The following is a 21,726-nucleotide window of genomic DNA, read 5'->3' on the forward strand; positions in this document are numbered from 1 at the left end:
ATACCAGTTGCCAAATTATTTTTCAAAATCCACTCTTCACCAACAGATATAGTAAACTGTATAAGGAATAACACCACCTATCCAAGACAAGTGTGAGCCGGTGGGAGCATTTAATAATTCTGTCCACTAGGGACCTGTCAATTGAAACAATGGGAGAAACAGTTTATCAAAGAGCAAACATGTAGAAAAAAGTGTTACTACACAAAGTTATGGAGCATATTCCTGTGTATCCCTAGAGCTGTATGTAAATAATATCGAAAAAAATATATATATATAACTTGTTATATTTCTGTCAATATTGGTACCCATATGTATAGTTAACCTTTTAGAAACATTTCACATTTTTCATATTTCCTCTTAAAGGTTCAAGACTGGTCAGATCAACGGGGACTTGCTGATCTACCATGTGTTACTGACTCTAAAGCCATACTATGCCAAGCCATATGAGATAGTGGTAGATCTCACTCATGCTGGGCCCAGCAATCGCTTCAAGACAGACTTTCTTTCCAAATGGTTTGTGGTTTTCCCTGGATTTGCTTATGAAAACGTCACAGCCGTTTACATCTACAACTGCAACTCCTGGGTCAGGGAGTATACTAAATACCACGAGAGACTGCTAACAGGTTTGAAAGGCAGCAAGAGACTCATTTTCATTGACCCGTCAGGAAAGTTAGCCGAGCACATAGAACATGATCAGCAGAAACTCCCAGCTGCCACTCTGGCTTTGGAAGAAGACTTGAAATTGTTCCACAATGCCCTAAAACTGGCCCACAAAGATACCAAGGTTTCTATAAAAGTAAGTTGTTTTGTTTTATTGACCGTGCATAGCTATTTATGGCAGGAAATGTGTGTGGAGAACACGAGAACCAGGGGAAGTGAATATGCATTTGCACCTTACAAGAACACGGTGTAAAAGTATTTATTTGGTACAGCAAGCATTCTTTGATCACTCATGGCTGACCTCTGTACACACTCCTTGTGTGCAGCAGGCTCTTATCTTTGAGATTTGCTTACAAACTTGATAAGTCTAAAAACATATAAAGTGTAAACATCATACAAGCCGTCATGTAATTGTAATATCTCTCTCTTATGGGATTCCATTATTTCCACGCTATATGAATGGTGTCGCTCAGCAGTGGAGTAGCTATTACTACCACCTTTTGGTTAATCCTGGTGCCGGACGCTTGCATTTCTAGAGTGTCCTCTGTAGCGTCATGATGTTTATTAAAACCATTTTTTTTTGTAGGTGGGCTCTACTGCTGTACAAGTGACATCTGCAGAGAGAACACGGGTTCTGGGACAATCGGTGTTTTTGAATGACATTTACTACGCTTCTGAGATTGAAGAAATTTGTCTGGTGGATGAAAACCAGTTTACATTAACCATAGCTAACCAAGGAACCCCACTCACTTTCATGCATCAGGAGTGTGAAGCCATTGTCCAGTCAATTATTCACATACGGACTAGATGGGAACTGTCACAGCCAGATTCCATTCCGCAACACACTAAAATCCGTCCAAAGGATGTACCTGGAACACTACTTAACATTGCATTGCTCAACCTGGGAAGTTCAGACCCAAGTCTACGGTAGAAACTACTTTCTTGTAACTCATTTCCTTCAGTGTCAAGTGTATTCTTCTGTGAATCAGGGGGGTTCTTTATTATCTGAGCAGGGAAATTAGATGGTTAAAAGGTTCAAGCTTTATAGGCTTTGTTCCATTTAGCTGTGAATTGTGATGTGTATGCTTTCATGTTTACATAAAGGATTTGTTAATGTAAATTGGGAAAAGCGGGTGGTAGGGTTATTGAAGCATTCATACATCCACTCCACACTTAATAGGGCCTTGGAAGTTAAGTGCTCTGACCTTTTTAAATTCTGATTTTTTTTTTTCTGATCAAGCTTTACACGACACAACACAAACGCAATTCAGTGGCATATGATATTGATGCTGCTGCCAATGCTTTTACAAGGCTTGCTTAATTAAACACGGGCAAGAAAGGTTTATGATGAGTGTCTGCAGCCCAAAAAGCCCCCCCACACACACACACACACACCAATAATCTTTGTGTACTCAAGTTAAAGTGGATTGCGTTTATTGCAGCATGGTTTTGGTCAGGTGACCTTTCTTAAACTGTCCATAACAAGATGTTGCAATCTATAGTGCAATAGACATAAGCCGCACCGAGCTATGACCTCATTGTGTTATTTAAAGCTAGTCATTTTTTGTTTCAGTGCCTTGATTTCTGAACCCTGTGAGATAAGCAGGCAGGAAGAGGGAGAGACAAAGTTTATTCCTCTAAAAAAAATATTTAAAGGGACATCTATGAGGTTATTCACGTGTTCCTCTGCTTAACTATTAATGTTAATATTTTCTAGACTAAATGAATTTGTTTTGTATTCTATATTTAGCCCTTTTTTTTACACTTAGACAAAAACATTTTCTTTTAGCAGTGCCTTCTTTCAACAATTTTCTTCTTTCACAATAGTAAGAACAATTGTTAGTCGTACTATTTATCAACAGTATTTTGGAGGGTTTAATCCCTTCATGACCTAGGGATTCCTGTCCTAAAGACCAGAGAAGTCTGTTGAAGCATGTTTCCTCTTTTCCATGTTTGGTATACCCACAGGAATCATATTTTTTTGGCACCAAATAAGTCCTCCATAGAGAAGTACATATAACACAATAATTATTAATGCTAAGGTAAAAGAAGTACAATGCCACAATGAGGAAAGAAAACACATTTTTGGCAATTTCTTCTAAATTGCACTTTTGTAATGCTTTTGGGTTTGGGGAATAGCAAGAGGGTTTTGTTTAAATAGTGTAGTGGTAAGGGTGTAGAGGCTTTGGTAAATTTGAATGGTTTTATATTTTTTGATCATGCCCCCACTTTTTTTGCACTGTTCCAAGTGCAGTATTGATTAGAGATCCTCTTGAGAATTTCTGCCGTGGGCCCCCGGTGATTGTTATTATCCCTGGCATCCTATGAACTTTATTTTTTAACATTTTTCCTCTGTACTGTTCATACTTTGCCTTTATCGTCTGCCAGAAGGGAATGCCTGATCTGGTGACTGGGCGTGCAAGCACTGATGGTGTCGCTGCCATAGCAAGTACTGGATGTACTGTAGTGCCCAAAGAGCCGTCTTAACTTTTTTGTGGACATGATAGTACCTCTATAGGGGCTTTGATGTGCTAGTGCTTGTAAAGTAGTTTGTTTCCAGTGCAAGATTACTTTTCTGCTAAAGAAGGAAATGCTTGCTTAAACATGTATCTTTGCAGTCTTCATTAGCCTTTTTCATTTCTAGTCAGTCACCACTCATGGTCCTCATATCTGAGTTACTTAATGAACTAAATTGTGGATACTTTTTATCTTTGTCATAAATAAGTTGTCCTCTGCATGCTCTAAGTTTCATGTATTTGTCATACATAGAATAGTTTGTTAAATTCATTGCTTCTTTTTTGTTGCAGGTCTGCTGCCTATAACCTTCTGTGTGCCTTAACATGTACCTTTAATTTAAAGATTGAAGGGCAGTTACTGGAGACTTCGGGTCTTTGTATCCCGGCCAACAATACACTTTTCATAGTCTCCATTAGTAAGACTCTGGCAGCTAATGAACCGCACCTTACTCTTGAGTTTTTGGAAGAATGCATTTCTGGCTTCAGCAAATCCAGTAAGTTGTGAATGCATATGTTGATGAAGACTTGTATTTCAAACGCATTGCATGGTTTAATTGGCCTGACAAATGTGTTTTTGGCTCTGTTTTATTGCTATGTTCTAAGTGAATGATTGCTTAGTTGTTACATCAGCTCCTCGTATGTCTGTGTGAATGTCATTCAGCTCTGTCTAAAATGCACATAACTTCTTTTCAGTGGGTTAAAGTGTTCTCATTATATATACATCAACATAGCTAACAAAACACGAACATATTGTATATTGTGTCGTAAACTATCCTTGTTTTATGTTTATTTTTTTTTATTTTTTTGTTAAGTCTGCATATTGCTGAGCAGTAACCAAAAGACGCTTATAATTTGTCCAGTTACCTGAAATGTTTATTTGCGTTTTGAAGTGCCATACCTGGCGGATGAGCCTGCATAAACTATAGCTCGATTGGTGTGAGGACATTCAGGAATTCTCACATAATTTAGTATAATTTATGTCTCTGGCCAAGACCACCTTGGAGCAGAAGCTTACTGAGATTGGTCCTTCATAATATTCTGCCAACTCCCATTTTAGTGGAAAAAATACATTGAATTACTCTGTTGGACATATGCTATATGACCAAAAGTATGTGGACACCTCTCCTAATTAATTGCGTTTAGGTGTTTCAGCCTCAACCATTGCTAACAGGTGTATAAAATCAGGCATGATACCATAGACAAACTGGGTCATACTGAAGCGCTCAGTGACTTTAAACATAGCACTACCATAGGATGCCACCATTGCCGCATGTCAGTTTGTCCTACCCTTCTAGCTCTTCCTCCATCCACTGTAAGTGCTATTATCATGAACTAGAATGGAGATTGCAAGCTAGGTCTTCTCGTCCGACATCAATGCCTGACCTCACAAATCCTCTTTTGGGTGAATGGGCAAAAATGCCCACAGCCGCACTATTGTGGAAAGCCTTTCAAGAAGAGTAGAGACTGTTATAGCTGCAGAAGTGGGGGCCAACTCCATGTTTATGCCTATGGTTTTGGAATGGGATGTCCAACAAGCTCATATAGGTTTAATGGTCAGGTGTCCACATACTTTTGGTCATATAGTGTACTTGTGTATTATTGCCAAATCCTGAACCAAATTATGTTCCTTGTACTGTAGTCTTGAAAACTAATAATAATGTCATTGTATATTTTAGGTATTGAATTGAAGCATCTGTGCCTGGAATACATGACGCCTTGGCTGTTGAATCTTGTCCGGTTCTGTAAACTCACAGATGATGCGAAACGGCAGCGTGTTAGTGCTATTCTGGACAAACTGATAACCATGACCATAAATGAGAAGCAGATGTATCCTTCCATACAAGCTAAAATATGGGGTAGTCTGGGACAGGTATGCAAACTGCAAAGCACTCTACTCTAACAAGAATATTGGCATGTGTATTAAGAGATTTGGTTTATGCACCTGTATAAAGACAGAACACCCTTCAATTCTTCTAATTCTGTGCTCCTCAACCCTCTCCTCAAGGCACACCTAACAGTCCAAGGTGTGTCTAAGGGGTTGCAAAATTACAAAACAAAAACACCTTAGACACGCCTGAGTTATTGCCTAAATCCTGGACTGTAGACGTGCCTTGAGGAGAGGGTTGAGGAGCATTTAAACTGGCGGACTCTTCCAGTAGGGTATTATAATTCCATTAATCGACAACTCTGACTTATCCCTGAGTGATAAAGTCAGAGCACAAGATAACACATTAATTTCTCCACCACTGATCCTAGTAGCGTTTTGTTTCTCTGTCATATAGATTAGTTTGCAAAGTTTTAGTGCTTCATTGTTATTGACACCTGCTTTCTACATTAGCATATACGTGAAAACTCCTGCATCAGTTGGTATTTCAGATCTCATTTTTTTTTTTTTTGCTTTGTTTTGCATTAGATCACAGATCTTCTGGATGTGGTTCTGGACAGTTTCATTAAAACCAGTGCCACTGGTGGATTGGGATCCATAAAGGCAGAGGTTATGGCAGACACAGCCGTTGCTCTGGCATCAGGCAACGTCAAACTGGTTTCAAGCAAGGTTTGTTTGACTTTAGACACAAAGTTTAGTTTTCCCCACAATCTGGCACTGGGACCAAGAGGCTAACGTTTTGTTAAAAATAAATGCTTTATACAACTGTCCCTTTAGTTACATAAACACATTCATGTTAGCCTCAATTCCTTCTTTCAGTGTTTGATTCTTTATTTATACAGTGGATTATGAAGTTGTTGCTGTGGTTTTCTCATGAACACCTTGTGTATTTTCAGGTGATTGGTCGAATGTGTAAGATTATAGACAAGACCTGCCTCTCCCCTACTCCTACCTTGGAGCAGCATCTTATGTGGGATGATATTGCCATCCTTGCGCGTTACATGCTGATGCTGTCCTTCAACAACTCCTTGGATGTGGCGGCCCACCTTCCCTACCTCTTCCATGTTGTCACTTTATTAGTAGCGACAGGGCCTCTGTCTCTCAGAGCTTCCACCCATGGACTGGTCATCAATATCATTCACTCCTTGTGCACTTGCTCACAGCTGAATTTCAGTGGTATGTACTGCTAGATGAGTTCTTTAAAAGCAGATTCACTTTATTACTAATTAGTTTATGGAATTATTTTTTTTTTAAAGGTTTCTAGATATCTTTATAAAGATGTATAAGACGTTAACAGATTGAGAGGGAATCATCTATGAAACATAATTGGTCTGTGTAATTTTGCTCGTACCATATTGGCCAGCATTTGAGCCAATATATCCCAAACCAATTGATCATAAAACTAACGTGCAACTTGTATTCCAGACTTTATCAAGTTTATGGCAAATCATATTGTTTTAATGCATCTCATTCTAAGGCTGCATTCTCATTTGAGTCAATACTATTTTTGGGACAGTATGGGAATTGCAGAATTGTCAAACTATAGCCTTTTCTACCAAAAAAATAATCAGAGAGCATTTTAACAGAGTTCAGCCAATTGATTGGGTTACTTTTGACTTCGAATCCCTGTATTGGCTGTCATTATTATGTTTACTGAATGATAGCACTGACTGTGAAGGTCTACTAGTGCCTCTGAGTTTATGTAACTGTCCTTCTTATGATCATTTCATTACACGTGTTTGGAAATAGTTTGTTTTTATGTTGGCTCTATTTGCTACTAATAATAACGTTACCATTTAATTTGCAGAAGAGACCAAGCAAGTGTTGCGTCTCAGTCTAACAGAGTTTTCACTGCCTAAGTTTTACCTGCTCTTTGGAATCAGCAAGGTGAAGTCTGCAGCCGTCATAGCCTTCCGATCCAGTTACAGAGACCGCTCTTTCTCACCTGGTTCCTATGAAAGAGAAACGTTTGCTCTGACCTCTTTGGAAACTGTTACCGAAGCCCTTTTAGAGATTATGGAGGTAAAAAAAATGTCATACAATGTTTAACTTTAATGCTTAATAGGCATTTGTAAATAAGTCTTCAGCGGCAGAATTCCCGTGTGCCTGGACAAAAGTATGTGGACACCTAACCAGGCAGACCACCAGCAGCAGAGCCCCCGTACAAAACGGGAACCCCTAAAATGCCACGATCGCGTTATTGAAGGGGTTAACGCTGCACTTTCGCTCTCATGGAGCGATCTGGCAGCAGGGGGATGTTGTGTCAAGTCCCCACACTTGTGGGGACCCAATTAACACTCAGCCCCCTTTCCTGCCTGTGGTTTTCAGCCTGCAGAATCACTCCGTGGGAGTGATCACAGGCTCGGGGTGGCTGTGCCGGTCTGCCCAGACACCTGGGCAGACAGCTGCAGCAGCGCCCCCGCGATCACCTTGATTGTGGCGACGTTGGGGCATTTTTGGGGGGATATTACAGGCTGACAAACACCTAGGCGCCAGGACAAAATTCTCATTTGCCATGGCGACCTGGCACCTGGGATTTGTCGACCCCTGCTCTAATTAGGAGGGGTGTCCACATACTTTTGGCCATGTAGTGCGTGCGTGTGTGTATGTATGTATGTATGTATGTATATATATATGTTAAAATTTTGTGCGTAGATCTGTGCAAGCTTCCACAACTGACTAAGACCTGCACAGGTAGTTTGCCACCATGCTGTCCTGCAAGTAGGAAATCATCTGAGGTCATGTGACAAATCAATACACATTCATGGTTTTTGCAAAGATAAATTTGGTAACCCATGCCAGAATGTTTCAGAAAAAGGTTATGTATATAAAATCCATTTTAGACTTTTTTATTATTCATCCCTCAATTTCTTTATTCATCTTGCAGCGATTTGTGTAAGCCATTAGTTGAGTGGGTCTACACTATTAAATATGTACCAGTTTTCTTATCATACATAAGGTAATGATGCTAGACATTGCAATTTAAAAAAAAAAACAACTCACTGCCTAAGTACATGTCGGTATAGGAAATAGTCTACATTACATGTAAAACCAGTTTCTTTTTTGACTTCTAAAGAGGATTAAAATAGCATGGTTTTCTAACTTGCATTTATATTCCGCTAGGCTTGCATGAGGGATATCCCAATTTGCAAATGGCTGGACCAGTGGACCGAACTAGCTCAAAAGTATGTTTTAAATTGTAGCTGATACAAAATATGTTAAAACACGTTTCACGATAATGTAGATTAATAATCTCACTTAAAATATTCCTTTTTTTTTTTTTTATTCGAGGTTTGCATTCCAGTACAACCCGTCACTTCAGCCAAGGGCACTTGTCGTGTTTGGCTGTATCAGCAAGCGTGTTTCCCATGGGCAGATAAAACAGATTATCCGAATTCTTAGTAAGGTACGCTCAAGGATAGAGTCCCTTTTTTCTGCATAGTTATATTAGCTTTGCCGGTGTAAACAATAGCTCATCATGTACGGACTCACGAACCGACCTCTTGGCTACTTTCAGATGTGACAGTTGATGAATTTAGGTTCTTAACTTATTTACTTATTTAGGCTCTTAACTACATTATAAATAGAATTGTCTGGTAATCGCTGGTGAAAACAAAAGAAAACACCTTTGGACGTTCAGCCTATTCCCTTTATTTAATATGAAACGTTTCGAGCCACGTAAAATAATTTTATGTAAGGTTTTAGTTTGATGAACGAGTGAGGAAAATTCTAAACACAAAATTGTAAATGCAGCCTACTGTTTCAAGTAAACTAAAGTGTATGTCTTGAAACTTTTAGAAATGTCGCGTTTGCTTTTAACGTAAGCAAAGTATTTTCCTAATAGCTTCCCGTGCAAAGCAAAGTTTACCATCTTTAATCCTAGAAATTAGACAAACGTCACATCAGGAAGTTGTATTGGTAGCGTTTATTGCTTAATTAAGCGATTTTTCTTTAGGGCCTGGAGAGCTGGTTAAAAGGTCCAGATAATTACAACAGCCAAGTGTTAATAGAGGCCACTGTGATAGCACTAACCAAACTGCAGCCGCTTCTGAATAAGGTAAGATTGCTTATAGTTCGGGTAAAAAACCAGCGCTTTTTAAATGTGCTTTCTAATGTGTCATCTACTAATCATCACTCTCATTGTAAGTGTGAAATATTTGATTGAGCTGTATGTGAATTCCTCTAGGAATCTCCTATGCACAAAGCTCTCTTTTGGGTGGCTATGGCGGTATTACAGCTGGATGAAGTTAATTTGTATTCAGCGGGTACTGCCCTTCTCGAACAAAATCTTCACACACTTGATAGCCTTCGAGTGTTCAATGACAAGGTAAGCAAATTCAAAATTCAAACTATAGCGTTTATCTTATTCATTGCTATGAAACGTGTTTAAAATAGGGTGTTATCAAGGTGTGCTAGGTGAAAAACAAACTACCTATATAAAATATCTGCGACCCTTGGCTTTTATTAGAAAGCTAAAAGTGCAAGTTCGTTCACACACTGTAGCATTAGGAGGCAACCGATGTGGAACAAGGACACTGAACCAAAGACACAGACCGTGATATTTAGTGATGCCCTTGCAATTGTGTGTTGTCATCCAGACATGATATCAGCGTTTTAAAAGGTCGCTGTAGAATCCCACCTTCATGATCTTTTTCCCCAAACAACCTTGTACAATGTAGCAGTGCAGTTGTGATTTTATGGTTTGTTTTTATTTCTGCCATGGAAAATACAAATAACTTCAGATTTCACCGTTTAAATATTTTTGTGTTTCAGAGCCCAGAAGAAGTGTTCATGGAAATCCGGAATCCTCTGGAGGAATGGCACTGTAAACAAATGGACCACTTCGTAGGGCTCAATTTTAACTCTAACTTTAACTTTGCACTAGTTGGGCACTTACTAAAAGGTGAGGACATCCATGTCCGGATTCATATTTGGTGATCCTTAAGGAGCATGCGGCTGTATTTATAGTGCAGATGAAAGTTACCGTCATTTTTGCAAACCTTTTCTTATATGCTGTCATCTGTATTTGTGGAAAGTATAATCTAATATCAATCAAAATAAGATTAATTAACAGTGACATTTATTACCTTATGTGATAAATCCAAGTAGCCCAAATAGCCTTGGTTGCTTAAGGTGACCTATCGTTTTGTGATATCTTATATCGGTATTTATTGATGGCACTTCGAGTTCTTAAGTGTGTCGAGACCTGTTACTACCGTGTTTCCCCGATAGTAAGACACCCCCGATAGTAAGACGTATCGGGGGTTTCAGAGGGGTCGGCTAATATAAGCCGTACCCCGAAAGTAAGACATATGTCTTACTTTCGGGGAAACACGGGGGATTTGCCGGGTCCGCCACTCTAAGGGGCCGGGAAGTCCCCACCAAGGCCGGCCTTACGTGTCTGCGGCCGCACAGGATTTAAATTAAAACATCGGGGTTTTTTTTTAACTTTATTTAACATCCTCCATGTTAAATAAAGTTTTTTTTAACTTTATTTAACATGGAGGATGTTAAATAAAGTTGAAAAAAACCCCCGATGTTTTTATTTAAACCCTGTGCGGCCGCAGACCCCTAAGGCCGGCCCTGGTGGGGGCTTCCCGGCCTCTTAGAGCAGGGCGCCACACTCCAGGGGGCGCGACGGGGGGCGGTCCGCACCGGGTGCCGCTCATCAGGGGCTGCCAACTTGCGGCACCCGGCACTCCTCCAGAGACGGACAGTAATGTCCGCCGCTGGAGGAGCAGGCTCGCAAGGGAGCGGTATCGGAGGTCTTTAACAGACCTCCGGCTCCCTTGAGTGATTTTAAGCCGGGTTCAACCCGGCTTAAAATCACTCAAGGGAGCCGGAGGTCTGTTAATGACCTCCGATACCGCTCCCTTGTGATCTGCGCGGCAACAGCTGTTGTGCGCCGGGGTTTCTTGTCAGATCCCGGCGCACAACACTGAAGCCGCGCCCACCGCTGTCCGTGCCCTCTGAACCAGGAAGAAGACAGAACTGAAGAAGAGGAGCGAAGAGGAGGAAAAGAAGCTGAAAGAAGAAAGGAAAGGTAGGAAAGCATTAAGTGAGAGTGGATTGGTGTATATGTGTGTGTGGATTGGTGTATGTGTGTGTGGATTGGTGTATGTGTGTGGATTAGTGTATATGTGTGTGGATTTGTGTATACGTGTGTGGATTTGTGTATATGTGTGTGGATTGGTGTATATGTGTGTGGATTGGTATATGTGTGTGGATTAGTGTATATGTGTGTGGATTGGTGTATATGTGTGTGGATTTGTGTATATGTGTGTGGATTGGTATACGTGTGGATTGGTAGGTGTGTGAGAGTGATGGGTGTTATGCTGTACCATTTCCAATGTCTTTTTCATGATCTAATTATGCTCTAAAAGTACATCATAACTCCCATCACTCTCAATTTTTTCCCAATATAAGACATACCCCGAAAGTAAGACATAGTGGGGCTTTTAGGGATAAAAAGAAAGTAAGACACTGTCTTACTTTCGGGGAAACACGGTAGATTATTGTTACGTGCTTTAGTTTGATTGCTAAATGGAACGATAATCCACAAGTGTGAATATACTGCTTCACTGGTAATGTTAATATATGTAAAAAATACATTTTATGTTGGGTAACTTTTCCTTCTCGAACACCACACTGAACTCATTTTTTATGGCTGTGAAGTCTGCTTCTCCAAAGCCTTTCATTAGTCATAGAGTCCAGCTGGGTAATTTTGGCCGTTGCTAACCACAGGCAAAATGATAAGGCAGTCAGGATGTTTGTAAAGTAGATTGTGCTTAAATAATGTAGCTAGAACACATACAAATTGCTAATATGCAGCTGTCTGAAAACATTACATTGTATAAAAAGTAGAACTGTGTTAAAAAAGAGGGAAAAGTCACAATACTAGTAAAAACTTTGTTAATGTGATACGTTTTTTTTAATGATAAAAAAATGATAGGTGTCCCCCTTGAAGATCATTTCTGATTGATTGACCTCTTGATTGACCTCTTGATTGTCATTGGCTGCAATTAAGCCTTTGAAGTCTCGGACTGGGGTTACCGGCATTGTGTTTGTGGCCAAGCCTCACTGGTGGTGCCATGCCAAGAACTTCCATCTTTTCAACAACAACAAAAAATGAGGATCTGCTCATATGATCTTAAAATGTCCATCTTAACTCCTAGAAATAGAGGACCTAAAGATCATAAAATAATAATGGGACACAAAAGTTTGAGAGCGAAACCACACATTAAAACTATGTAATAGACACTCAAAATATAACATTGCCCATAAGTGAACACACTCAAAATAACCAGCTAGGAATGGAAATAGTGGAAGCATAATTTCTGTATTTCAATTTAGCAAATGTTTGTTGGAAAATAGAGCTGATGGATTTTACACAATGTTTTTTTTTTTTTTTTTTCTTTCTTTCAGGTTTTCGACACCCATCTCCTACGACAGTTGCAAGAACAGTGCGCATCCTTCACACATTGTTAGCACTAGTAAACAAGCATAGAAATTGTGATAAGTTTGAAGTAAATACCGAGAGTGTTGCTTATTTGGCAGGTAAGAGCTAACGTTCTTGAAGCAGAGGCTCATTGGGGTTGGTTCTTCACAACATAAAGTGAAGTTAGTGAAATAAAACTGCAGCTCTCCTGCCAACTGTTCGATTAGGGAATAAAGCAGTGTCTCAAATACTGGCAATACAATAGCAGTTCTGCTCTTTATATAGTCAGGTCATCTTTATTGAATCTCTTAAAGCAATTAAACACTTTTCCCACCTGATAACTTTTTTGGTGTGTCCCGATATATGTAAATAGTAATATCTGTGTAACACAAAATATTTTTTTTGTGCTTCCCTAATTTAGTGCTTATTGTAAGGTTATAGGCTACTGTCCAAAGATTCCCCCTGGCACATCTCTGAAGAGGTGTTTCAGAATAACACTAGCCGTTTCCCTGTTTATGCCTCATTTGGTAACGTTTTCTAAGAATAGAATTGGAATGGACAGTATAATAGTCCAAGCCATATGTTGTTCAAACTAATTTGATTTTTGTTTGAGCTGCGAACATTTCACTGTAAAATAGGCAGAAAAACATAAGTAGTCTGTGATATAACAAACGTAGTCACTGGAACAACCCCGCAGAAATAAACTTGTAGTCTAAGTATACGGAAACGCCTCTCATTTCGTTAAAGTATTTGTCGATGCTTGTAACAGCGTCCATGTTTTGCTGGCACTCACAGCGCGTTGCGGCCCTGCAGTGTTTTCTTTGTTGTTTGGCTGATGCTTACTTGTTCTTATCCACTAGCTTTGCTCACGGTGTCCGAAGAGGTGAGGAGTCGCTGCAGCCTCAAACATAGGAAATCACTCCTGCTGTCAGATGTTTCAATGGAAAATGTTCCTATGGACACTTACCCGATGCACCACAGCGACCCCACCTGCAGGTTTCTATATATTTCATTCCATACCAGCCATGGCAGATTTAACATGCACAGTGTGTTTTTCTTTTTATACAAAAGTATTTTAAAACCCTGTAACCTTCCAAATTTACTTAGTTTCTGCTTGGTTTTTTTCTTGGGGTAAGTGACCCATGTATGCATTATCTCTTTGCAGGACATTGAGGGAGAACCAACCGTGGTCATCTCCCAAAGTTTCTGGAATGCACCTTGCTGCAAGCTACCCAACTGTGGGGCAAGTCAGCCCACGGACCAGGAAGTCCATGAGTCTGGACATGGGGCAACCGTCACAAGCAAACACTAAAAAGCTTTTAGGTATATTATTAATTGCTATTTTACAAAACCGAGTAGCCCTATTACTAGCATTTTGTTAGAAAAACAGTCCTTATTAACATTGTTATTCATACGTGGTTGTGAGCCATTAAATACGTTCACTGGATGTGCGCAAATGGGTCAGAAATGATTCAGACTGATTTTTTGGTTTTCAGACAACAATTTTAGTTCCCTGCCCGTTCGATTTGGCTGAAAATTCAGGGCCATTTTTCTCTCACTGACTCTCTCATACTGTTCTGTTTTCTATCCCCTCCTTATTCTTCTCTATTCAATCTTCAATCCTTAATCTTCTTTCTACGTCCGCATCTCCGCAGACATAACCCGGCAACTTCCACCAAAACGGCAGCGCTGCAGTGACATCCTTCCCAATCGTAGAGACGCGGGACAACTGAAGGCAAAATGGGGGTGCTGTGGTGACATCTCCCCTATAATCCAATCGGAAGAGTTGACGTCACCGCAAGCGCTGCCATATTACCGTCAGTTGGCGCTTTTGGTGGCATCCTTTTCCCTGATTGGAGGATCAGGGAGGACTTCACTGCAGAGCTGCCATTTTGTGAAAGTTGCCAGGTTATTTCTGCTAAAATTTTGACTAAGAAAGAAGATTAAGGATTGCATCTAGAAAAGAGAAGATAGAAGATGAGAAAGTAGAAGTGGTCAGCAGAGACTGTAGGGAAACATTAAGACATTGGTTCACAATTGAATGCACAAGTCTTTTGTTCACTATAGTAGATAGAGTGTACATCAGTACATTGTTTAACTCTTTAATACATTTAGTACATACTGCTAAATCTGCTATACCTGTAAGAGAGTCCCATTTTCTCTACCAGTATTTTCTCTAGCCATTTTGTTCCTACATGTTCTGTATTGAATCTTATGTTGCATTGAATCTCATCCTGTCCAACAGGTACAAGGAAAAGCTTTGACCATTTAATATCTGACACTAAGGCTCCCAAAAGACAAGAGATGGAAACTGGCATCACTACACCTCCCAAGATGAGAAGAGTTGCAGAGAATGACTATGATGGTTGGTTTACAGTCTGCATATTAGCTTTTGATATTTCTTTTTTTTTGTATGGCATTATTCTCTCAAATCCATTGAGCTGGTTGCATTTAGAAATTAAACTGGAAGCTAACCATAAAAGGCAACTGTATATGGATGTGGGTGCTCAAGGTATTTGTCTGTTTGAAAATGCAGTTTAAATCTCATGGCTTTTTATCATAGAAACAATTGTGTGGATTGTATCAAGTTGAATAGAATTAGTAAGTGTTAACTTGGTTGCTTTTATATATCATAGTCATACCACCAAAACAGTAATAAAAAGACCAGGGAATATTGTAATTTCATACCTAGCTTTTTTCATCAATATTCCATTCAGTATAATGAAATCTGTTTGTTGAGGCATAAGTGTTTTTTTTTTGCTCAACTTGAGTTAAGGACAGTTAGACAAATTAACTGTACTGCGCTGTAAATGTATTTCATTTTCTATTTTTTCCCCTCTAAGATACTCCAAGAATATCATCACCACAGCAGCATCCACATCTGAGAAAAGTATCTGTGTCAGAGTCAAATGTACTTTTGGATGAAGAGGTCTTAACTGATACCAAAACCCAAGCTCTGCTGCTCACTGTTCTTGTAAGGATTTTGTATTGCTGTAGCCATAATAAGAAAGAACAATCAGTAATACCTGGCCATCAGGCAAACAGGACAAATGCCCAATGAGTCAGTGCCTCATGCCACCTACCCTGATACCTTTGCTGCTGCTCATGGGGCAGATCCCACCAGCCAGGTAGACAACATCTGGTTGTCTGGGGCAGAGGTGTCTTGCTCTTGATCTTGCTTGATTTTAGATTGCTGTGGAAAATAAGCACAATTACCATAATGTAATGGGTTTGCATTGTTTGTCCCTGTAGGCTACGCTGGTAAAGTATACCACAGATGAGTTTGATCAGCGGATCCTGTACGAGTATTTAGCAGAAGCCAGTGTGGTCTTTCCCAAAGTATTTCCCGTGGTGTGAGTAACTCAGTATATTTATCAATTACCATATGTAATAACAGTGTAATGTGTGTAAATACTGGCCTGAATGGGGCACTTCTGTGTGAACTCTTGAGTTTTTTTTAGTTATTAGTTATTTTACAGCGGCGTTTACTGTTTTGCCAGTTACTAATTTTAGAGTTTCACTTTTATCACATTGCGCACAATGATTTCCCTCACGCTTCAGGCTAGGCTGATTTCTATCTGTAAGATATTTCTGAAAAGGTGTCATTGTTTTCCCCCCCCATAAGTCTTTCACTATGCAACGTTGAGTTACTGTTTAGCCATTATTACATATTTGTCAGACAGCTGTTATCAGTTGTATTTTTACAACTAATTTTTTTTTATTAGACACAATTTATTGGACTCCAAAATCAACACCTTGTTATCGCTGTGTCAGGACCCAAATTTGTTAAATCCAATTCATGGGATTGTGCAAAGTGTGGTCTATCATGAAGAGTCTCCTCCTCAGTACCAGCCTTCCTACCTACAGAGTAAGTTAACAGAGACTGAAAGTCTTCATGTCTCTCAATCTTTATATATATATATATATATATATATATAATATACTTTATGAAAGTCTCTCAGCCGACTGCTTTCTGAATCCTGGAGATAAATGCACGTTTGCTGCTAATCTGCCACTTTCAGGACTACATGTTTAGTTAGCTTTAGCGGCTGTAAATGAAAAAAAGTTTTCTGTTACTTATCAATGTCCATTATATTTTAAACTCCCGTCTGATCAGTAAGTAGCATTTATGTTGTCCTGCTTGTATCAAGATACTGATACTAATTATATATTACTATTTACAGGTTTTGGTTTTAATGGTTTGTGGAGGTTCGCTGGACCATTCTCCAAGGTATGCAAAGTATATTTGTGTCATCCATTGTTGAGATCTTTCACATCTCCAAGTTCTTTTACACCTCAGTATACAAAGTATATGCGCAGGTATTCCCAGGTCACGATACGCCGTATACATTAAACCCCCATGTGTATACGATATACCTATACGATAGGAGCAGTAATCTCACCTTCCTGTTCTTGTGATTGACATAATTACTCTACATCAATTTATCCCACCTCGTGGAAGCAAGTTAGCTCTAAAGGATCCATCTCTAATCAGTATGGTTTTCTCTTGAAAACATGTTGCAAGAAACTACGATATTGGTACAATATTTAAACAGAAATCTCATTTATATTGTTATATTATATGATTGATGCAGTGCTTGTACTACAGATCTAAATTTATAGAATTCACATACAATTCAAAGGTTTTAGTTTTATATTATTAGATCTTGCTCATCTGATATTTTCTGTTGTAGATGTCACCGGTAATCTACTATATTACTACCGTGGTCTTGGCTGTTTATGTATGGGGTGGATATATTAGCTGTTCTGTTGCACACCTCATCTTGGTGAATGCATGTATAGTATGACCATGATCAGCATGGTGTGTTTCAGTCGTTTACCTTTACTTTTATTGTTTTGCCAGCAAACGCAAATCCCTGATTACGCGGAGCTGATAGTAAAGTTTCTGGATGCCTTGATTGACAAATACTTGCCTGTGATTGACGAAGAAGCCAGTGAGGAATCTCTGCTGACGCCTACATCTCCGTACCCTCCCGCTGTTCAGAGCCAACTGAGTATTACTGCTAACCTTAACCTGTCCAACTCAATGACCTCCCTCGCCACTTCCCAGCATTCCCCAGGTCAGACATCTGGCTTCATTTCTGCATATTCTGTGCTGTGCTACAGAGACGCTCAATATAGTTAATTTTGAGCTAATTTCACGGGCCAGCAATTTGAATTAGAAGGATGTTTTTTGTTTTTTTTGAGTGTGTTGGTAATTAATTTAGGGCTGAACTTTTCCGTAGCCACACATATGAAGGGGTTAGAAAATTTGACGTAAAGAAGAAAAAAACGGCGTTCGAGTTTTCAGAAAGAAAGTGTGTCTGGTGCAAAACTTTGCTTAATTTATCTGAATTCTATTACCTCTCATGTGCCGTTACAAATAACTTTCTTTAGGGATTACTTGACAGAATAATATGGAAAAGATTCTCTGACCGCAAAGTATGTAGCCAGAAAAATCATAAGGTGATTTTAGACTTTGGTGAAGGTGCTGTTGTGTTCTTTTTAATGCTGTGCGATTTGCTAGGCCACGTTCTCCATCATCACTCCTTTCATCAATGTGATTTATTCTTTTTTATATAGTGCCAACAATTTGCACCGTGTTTCATATACTACATACATTCAAAGGGTATGACAAGACGAGAATTGACAGACTAAGACAAACTGATACATTAGGTGAAATGGGCCCTACTCGCAATCTTTCAAACTAGAGGGAATGGGCTGTACAAAGACACAAGGAGAGGCTCCATAGGTGGATATAGGAGTTGTATTAGCAATCGGTGAGATTCTAGCTGAAAAGATTGTACGCTTCTCTGAAGAAGTGAGTTTTGAGGTTCTTCTTGAAGGGGGGTTAAAGCTGAAGGTGAGATAGAAGTGATTTACAGAGGTTCAGGGGAACCCAAGTAAAGCATTGTAAGAGTGCAATGGAAGAAGTGAAAAGGGACAACCGCCTTAATCAACGGGAAGAGCATTCGCACTCATACCACGTAACATGTAGCCATGTAAATAGACAACAGAATGTGTTATAACATTGTTAAGGCAGGTATCAATGAGGCCAATTATTTTATCCGCCTTTGTTCTTACAAGAGAACTTTTTATTTATTTTTCTGCTTTTGTAATATGTCACTACCGCTTATCATCTTTCTCCCGTGTTAAGCAGTGCATACACTGTGTGATTGGTAAAGATGTGATTAAAATCTTATGTCATCCATTCTTTTTGAGTCATTTTTGTTCATTAGTTTCCACCTCATTCATGTCATTTCTTTTGTGCTTTCTCCTCCACCCTTTTCTTTGTGTCTGTGAAGCTTCTCTGCCATGCTCTAAGTCAGCCGTTTTCATGCAGCCTGTCCCTCGTCCAGGTACTTCCTTTCATCCTATATGCACGAGATTGCTTTGGCCGCTTGGCATGAGTATCAGTTTTCTAACCTGGTGATTTCTGCCAGGATGCAAGTTGGTGGCTAATTGCAAGGGTTGTTGAGATGACAATATTATCCAATACCTATGTATAAAATGTATAAAACAGCAGTCCTGTGTATATATTCAACCATATATAAAAGAACATTTTATAGCTGCAAATACCGTATTGGCCCAAATATAGGCCGCATATATTCGGGGTCTAGCGCCCAGGCAGGCAGCGGGGTTAGGATACAGATCCCCCGCAGCGGTGCAGGGGACCCATATCCTACTCTCTGATATGCTCAGACATCCTCCCCTGCCGGTACTTTACAGGGGGGAAGTGCTGGCACGGGAGGTTGTCTGAGCGCATCGCGCAGACGTTCCTCTGCCCCAACTTACCAGAGCATACTCCCGGGTGTCTTGCGGGGGACATCTACGCAATACGCGTATACAATTTCCGGTGCCGACACTTCCGCTGAGTACCGGCACCGGGAGTTGTATACGTGTATTGTGTAGATGTCCCCCTCCGGCCCCGCAAGACACCCGGGAGTCTGCTCTGGTAAGTCGGTGGGGAGTGGCAGCATATCTCGAGGGGGCAGGGCAGAGTGGCAGCATATCTCGAGGGGGGGGACAGAGTGGCAGCATATCTCGAGGGGGGGACAGAGTGGCAGCATATCTCGAGGGGGGAGGACAGAGTGGCAGCATATCTCGAGGTGGGAAGGACAGAGTGGCAGCATATCTCGGGGGGGACAGAGTGGCAGCATATCTGGGGGGGCAGAGTGGCAGCATATCTGGGGGGGGGCAGAGTGGCAGCATGTCTCTGGGGTGGGGGGGACAGATTGGTAGCATATCTATTACAAAACTTTTTCTTTAAAAAAAGCACTAAACTTTTGAGGTGCGAGCTATATTCGGGTGCGGCCTATATCCGAGTCAATACGGTATATGTGTAGACCATACAATATTTTTGTGTCACATGCTCATAATTGCAGCTATAAATGAATTGAACATCCATTTTCAAAGGTAAAAAAAGAGTCAAAATATTCTTGACTCTTTTTTTTGCCCTTGACATTCTTCTGTGTTTTTGCTTAATTGTTTGGTGATTTCAACTGTTTGCTGCAGTATATATATATATATATATATATATATATAATTCTGTGCATATATATATATATATATATATATATATATATATATCCAAACTTGAGCATGGGCATTCTAACTCTATTTTGAAGAGAATGCACAGAATTATTGGCCTTTTTGCAGTTTGGTGCTCCCCTGATCTAGAGGATATTGCAGCTATCTAGGGATCAGTTTAGAATAAACTGCATGCTTTGTAGACTAATGTTCATGAAATATGGCTAGTTAATGCCATTCAGGTCTTAATACACACTGACACTGTTCATGGAATGCTAAGCATATGTTTAGTATTTTATGTCTTAAATATTTCATCTTTAAGACTTTGAAACTCTCTGGAGGTCTGTGTGCTTTCAGTAATACATTCCCCTAAATGGTTTATTATTCACAGTGATATTGTGTATAGATTTACAAGTATCCAAATTTGTCATTTTATATCGTCTTCTATAAGGAAAGATCACGGTGCAGTATGGTGTCTTGCATGCATGGTTCTGAGAATGTAGCGTAATACCCCAAGCATGGCTAGTAGCAACATCTTAGATAACTGTGTATTTTCTAATCTGCCACTCAGTCGTGATTTATTTTAACTGTAGTATTAGAATAGGCCCTACTAAGGTTTCTAGCTGTAGCCATAGCAATAATTAAAACGGGTGCTTAGTCACAAAGAAGTTTGGCTACAGAAGTAACTGTTGCTATGCAGCACACCCGTGTTACCTGTGCAGATCAATAATCCCTTCTGTCATTTAGAAACCTTTTTTTTCCTGCGCTGTACATTTTTGCTTTGTGCTATAGGTAACCATACAGCAGATTGGTACACTTTACCAATCTCATGTCAGGAACTGTGTCTATACAGACTGTAATGACCCACAGCGCCCAATGATGGAATTTCAGGAGTCACTCTGCAAGAGCGGAGTTGGACAGGGCCTTGTTCAGGACCACTGCACTCTCCAGGGTGTTGAGCACTTAGGGTTGTGCGGCCACACACCAGGGCCCTGACATAGCAGCGCATGATATCCAGAACAAAACAAAGTGATATCCTGCAGGCACCCTGGAGCAGGAATGAGACATAGCTCTACAGACAAATGTGCAGGATGCTGCCGGCTGGGAGTAGGGAAGCCTAAGCAGAGTAATAGCAGAAACATGGCAAGCAAGGGGGACAGGGCAAGGAACAGGGAGACTGAGCAAGAAACATAGCCAGACAATACATACATGGTACAGGACACAACAAAGGACAGGGAACAAGGCGAGGAACACAGGGGATGGAGTGAGGAGCTGGGATCCTCAGACGCTTCTCCTTTAAGCAAGGATAGGATATCTTAAACTGGGACATGAGGAGAGAGGAACCAAAATCCTCAGATGATGCAGGGAAAAGAGGACAAAGGTACATAAAAGACTGACACACATAAACACAGGACTAGCCTAGGACTATATGATAGCAATTGGAGATTCAGTCACATCTTATGGCCATAGTATGCTTAGCCCACCACTATTCCAAAGTACTCCAATATTTGGTGGGTCCTAGTTCTAAACCCTGCCTACTGAATCCCTAATAAGCTGAAACCAAGCAGTAAATCTAAACACATCAAAGAAAGACATACCTTTAGACTGAGACAAACATAATGGGTGGGGCACACCTTATAAAGGGAACAGAAGCTGAAGCTAAGGGCAGGGCTGGAATGTAAGAATCAGAAGTTCAG

At 40.1% G+C, this 21,726-nt stretch overlaps 1 protein-coding gene across 5 annotated transcripts in view; it reads left to right on the top strand.

The window, feature by feature from the left end:
* The window catches only part of NF1 (neurofibromin 1), an 89,841-nt gene that overhangs the window by 64,167 nt on the left and 3,948 nt on the right, over positions 1–21,726 (top strand). For 3 of the 5 annotated variants that reach the window (XM_053454970.1, XM_053454967.1, XM_053454969.1), the window contains 22 exons: positions 364–796; positions 1,247–1,587; positions 3,468–3,670; positions 4,853–5,046; positions 5,590–5,730; positions 5,958–6,237; positions 6,869–7,083; positions 8,185–8,246; positions 8,353–8,467; positions 9,017–9,118; positions 9,248–9,388; positions 9,835–9,964; positions 12,487–12,618; positions 13,360–13,495; positions 13,665–13,822; positions 14,745–14,864; positions 15,343–15,473; positions 15,752–15,852; positions 16,225–16,367; positions 16,684–16,730; positions 17,364–17,580; positions 18,805–18,858. In XM_053454970.1, the coding sequence (XP_053310945.1) occupies positions 364–796; positions 1,247–1,587; positions 3,468–3,670; positions 4,853–5,046; positions 5,590–5,730; positions 5,958–6,237; positions 6,869–7,083; positions 8,185–8,246; positions 8,353–8,467; positions 9,017–9,118; positions 9,248–9,388; positions 9,835–9,964; positions 12,487–12,618; positions 13,360–13,495; positions 13,665–13,822; positions 14,745–14,864; positions 15,343–15,473; positions 15,752–15,852; positions 16,225–16,367; positions 16,684–16,730; positions 17,364–17,580; positions 18,805–18,858 (3,596 nt within the window). The remainder of the gene's footprint in view (positions 1–363; positions 797–1,246; positions 1,588–3,467; positions 3,671–4,852; positions 5,047–5,589; positions 5,731–5,957; positions 6,238–6,868; positions 7,084–8,184; positions 8,247–8,352; positions 8,468–9,016; positions 9,119–9,247; positions 9,389–9,834; positions 9,965–12,486; positions 12,619–13,359; positions 13,496–13,664; positions 13,823–14,744; positions 14,865–15,342; positions 15,474–15,751; positions 15,853–16,224; positions 16,368–16,683; positions 16,731–17,363; positions 17,581–18,804; positions 18,859–21,726) is intronic. The other 2 variants (XM_053454971.1, XM_053454968.1) reach the window with 1 other exon arrangement.

Source organism: Spea bombifrons, chromosome 2 (genome assembly GCF_027358695.1).
Source record: "Spea bombifrons isolate aSpeBom1 chromosome 2, aSpeBom1.2.pri, whole genome shotgun sequence".
NCBI classification, from domain to species: Eukaryota; Metazoa; Chordata; class Amphibia; order Anura; family Pelobatidae; genus Spea; species Spea bombifrons.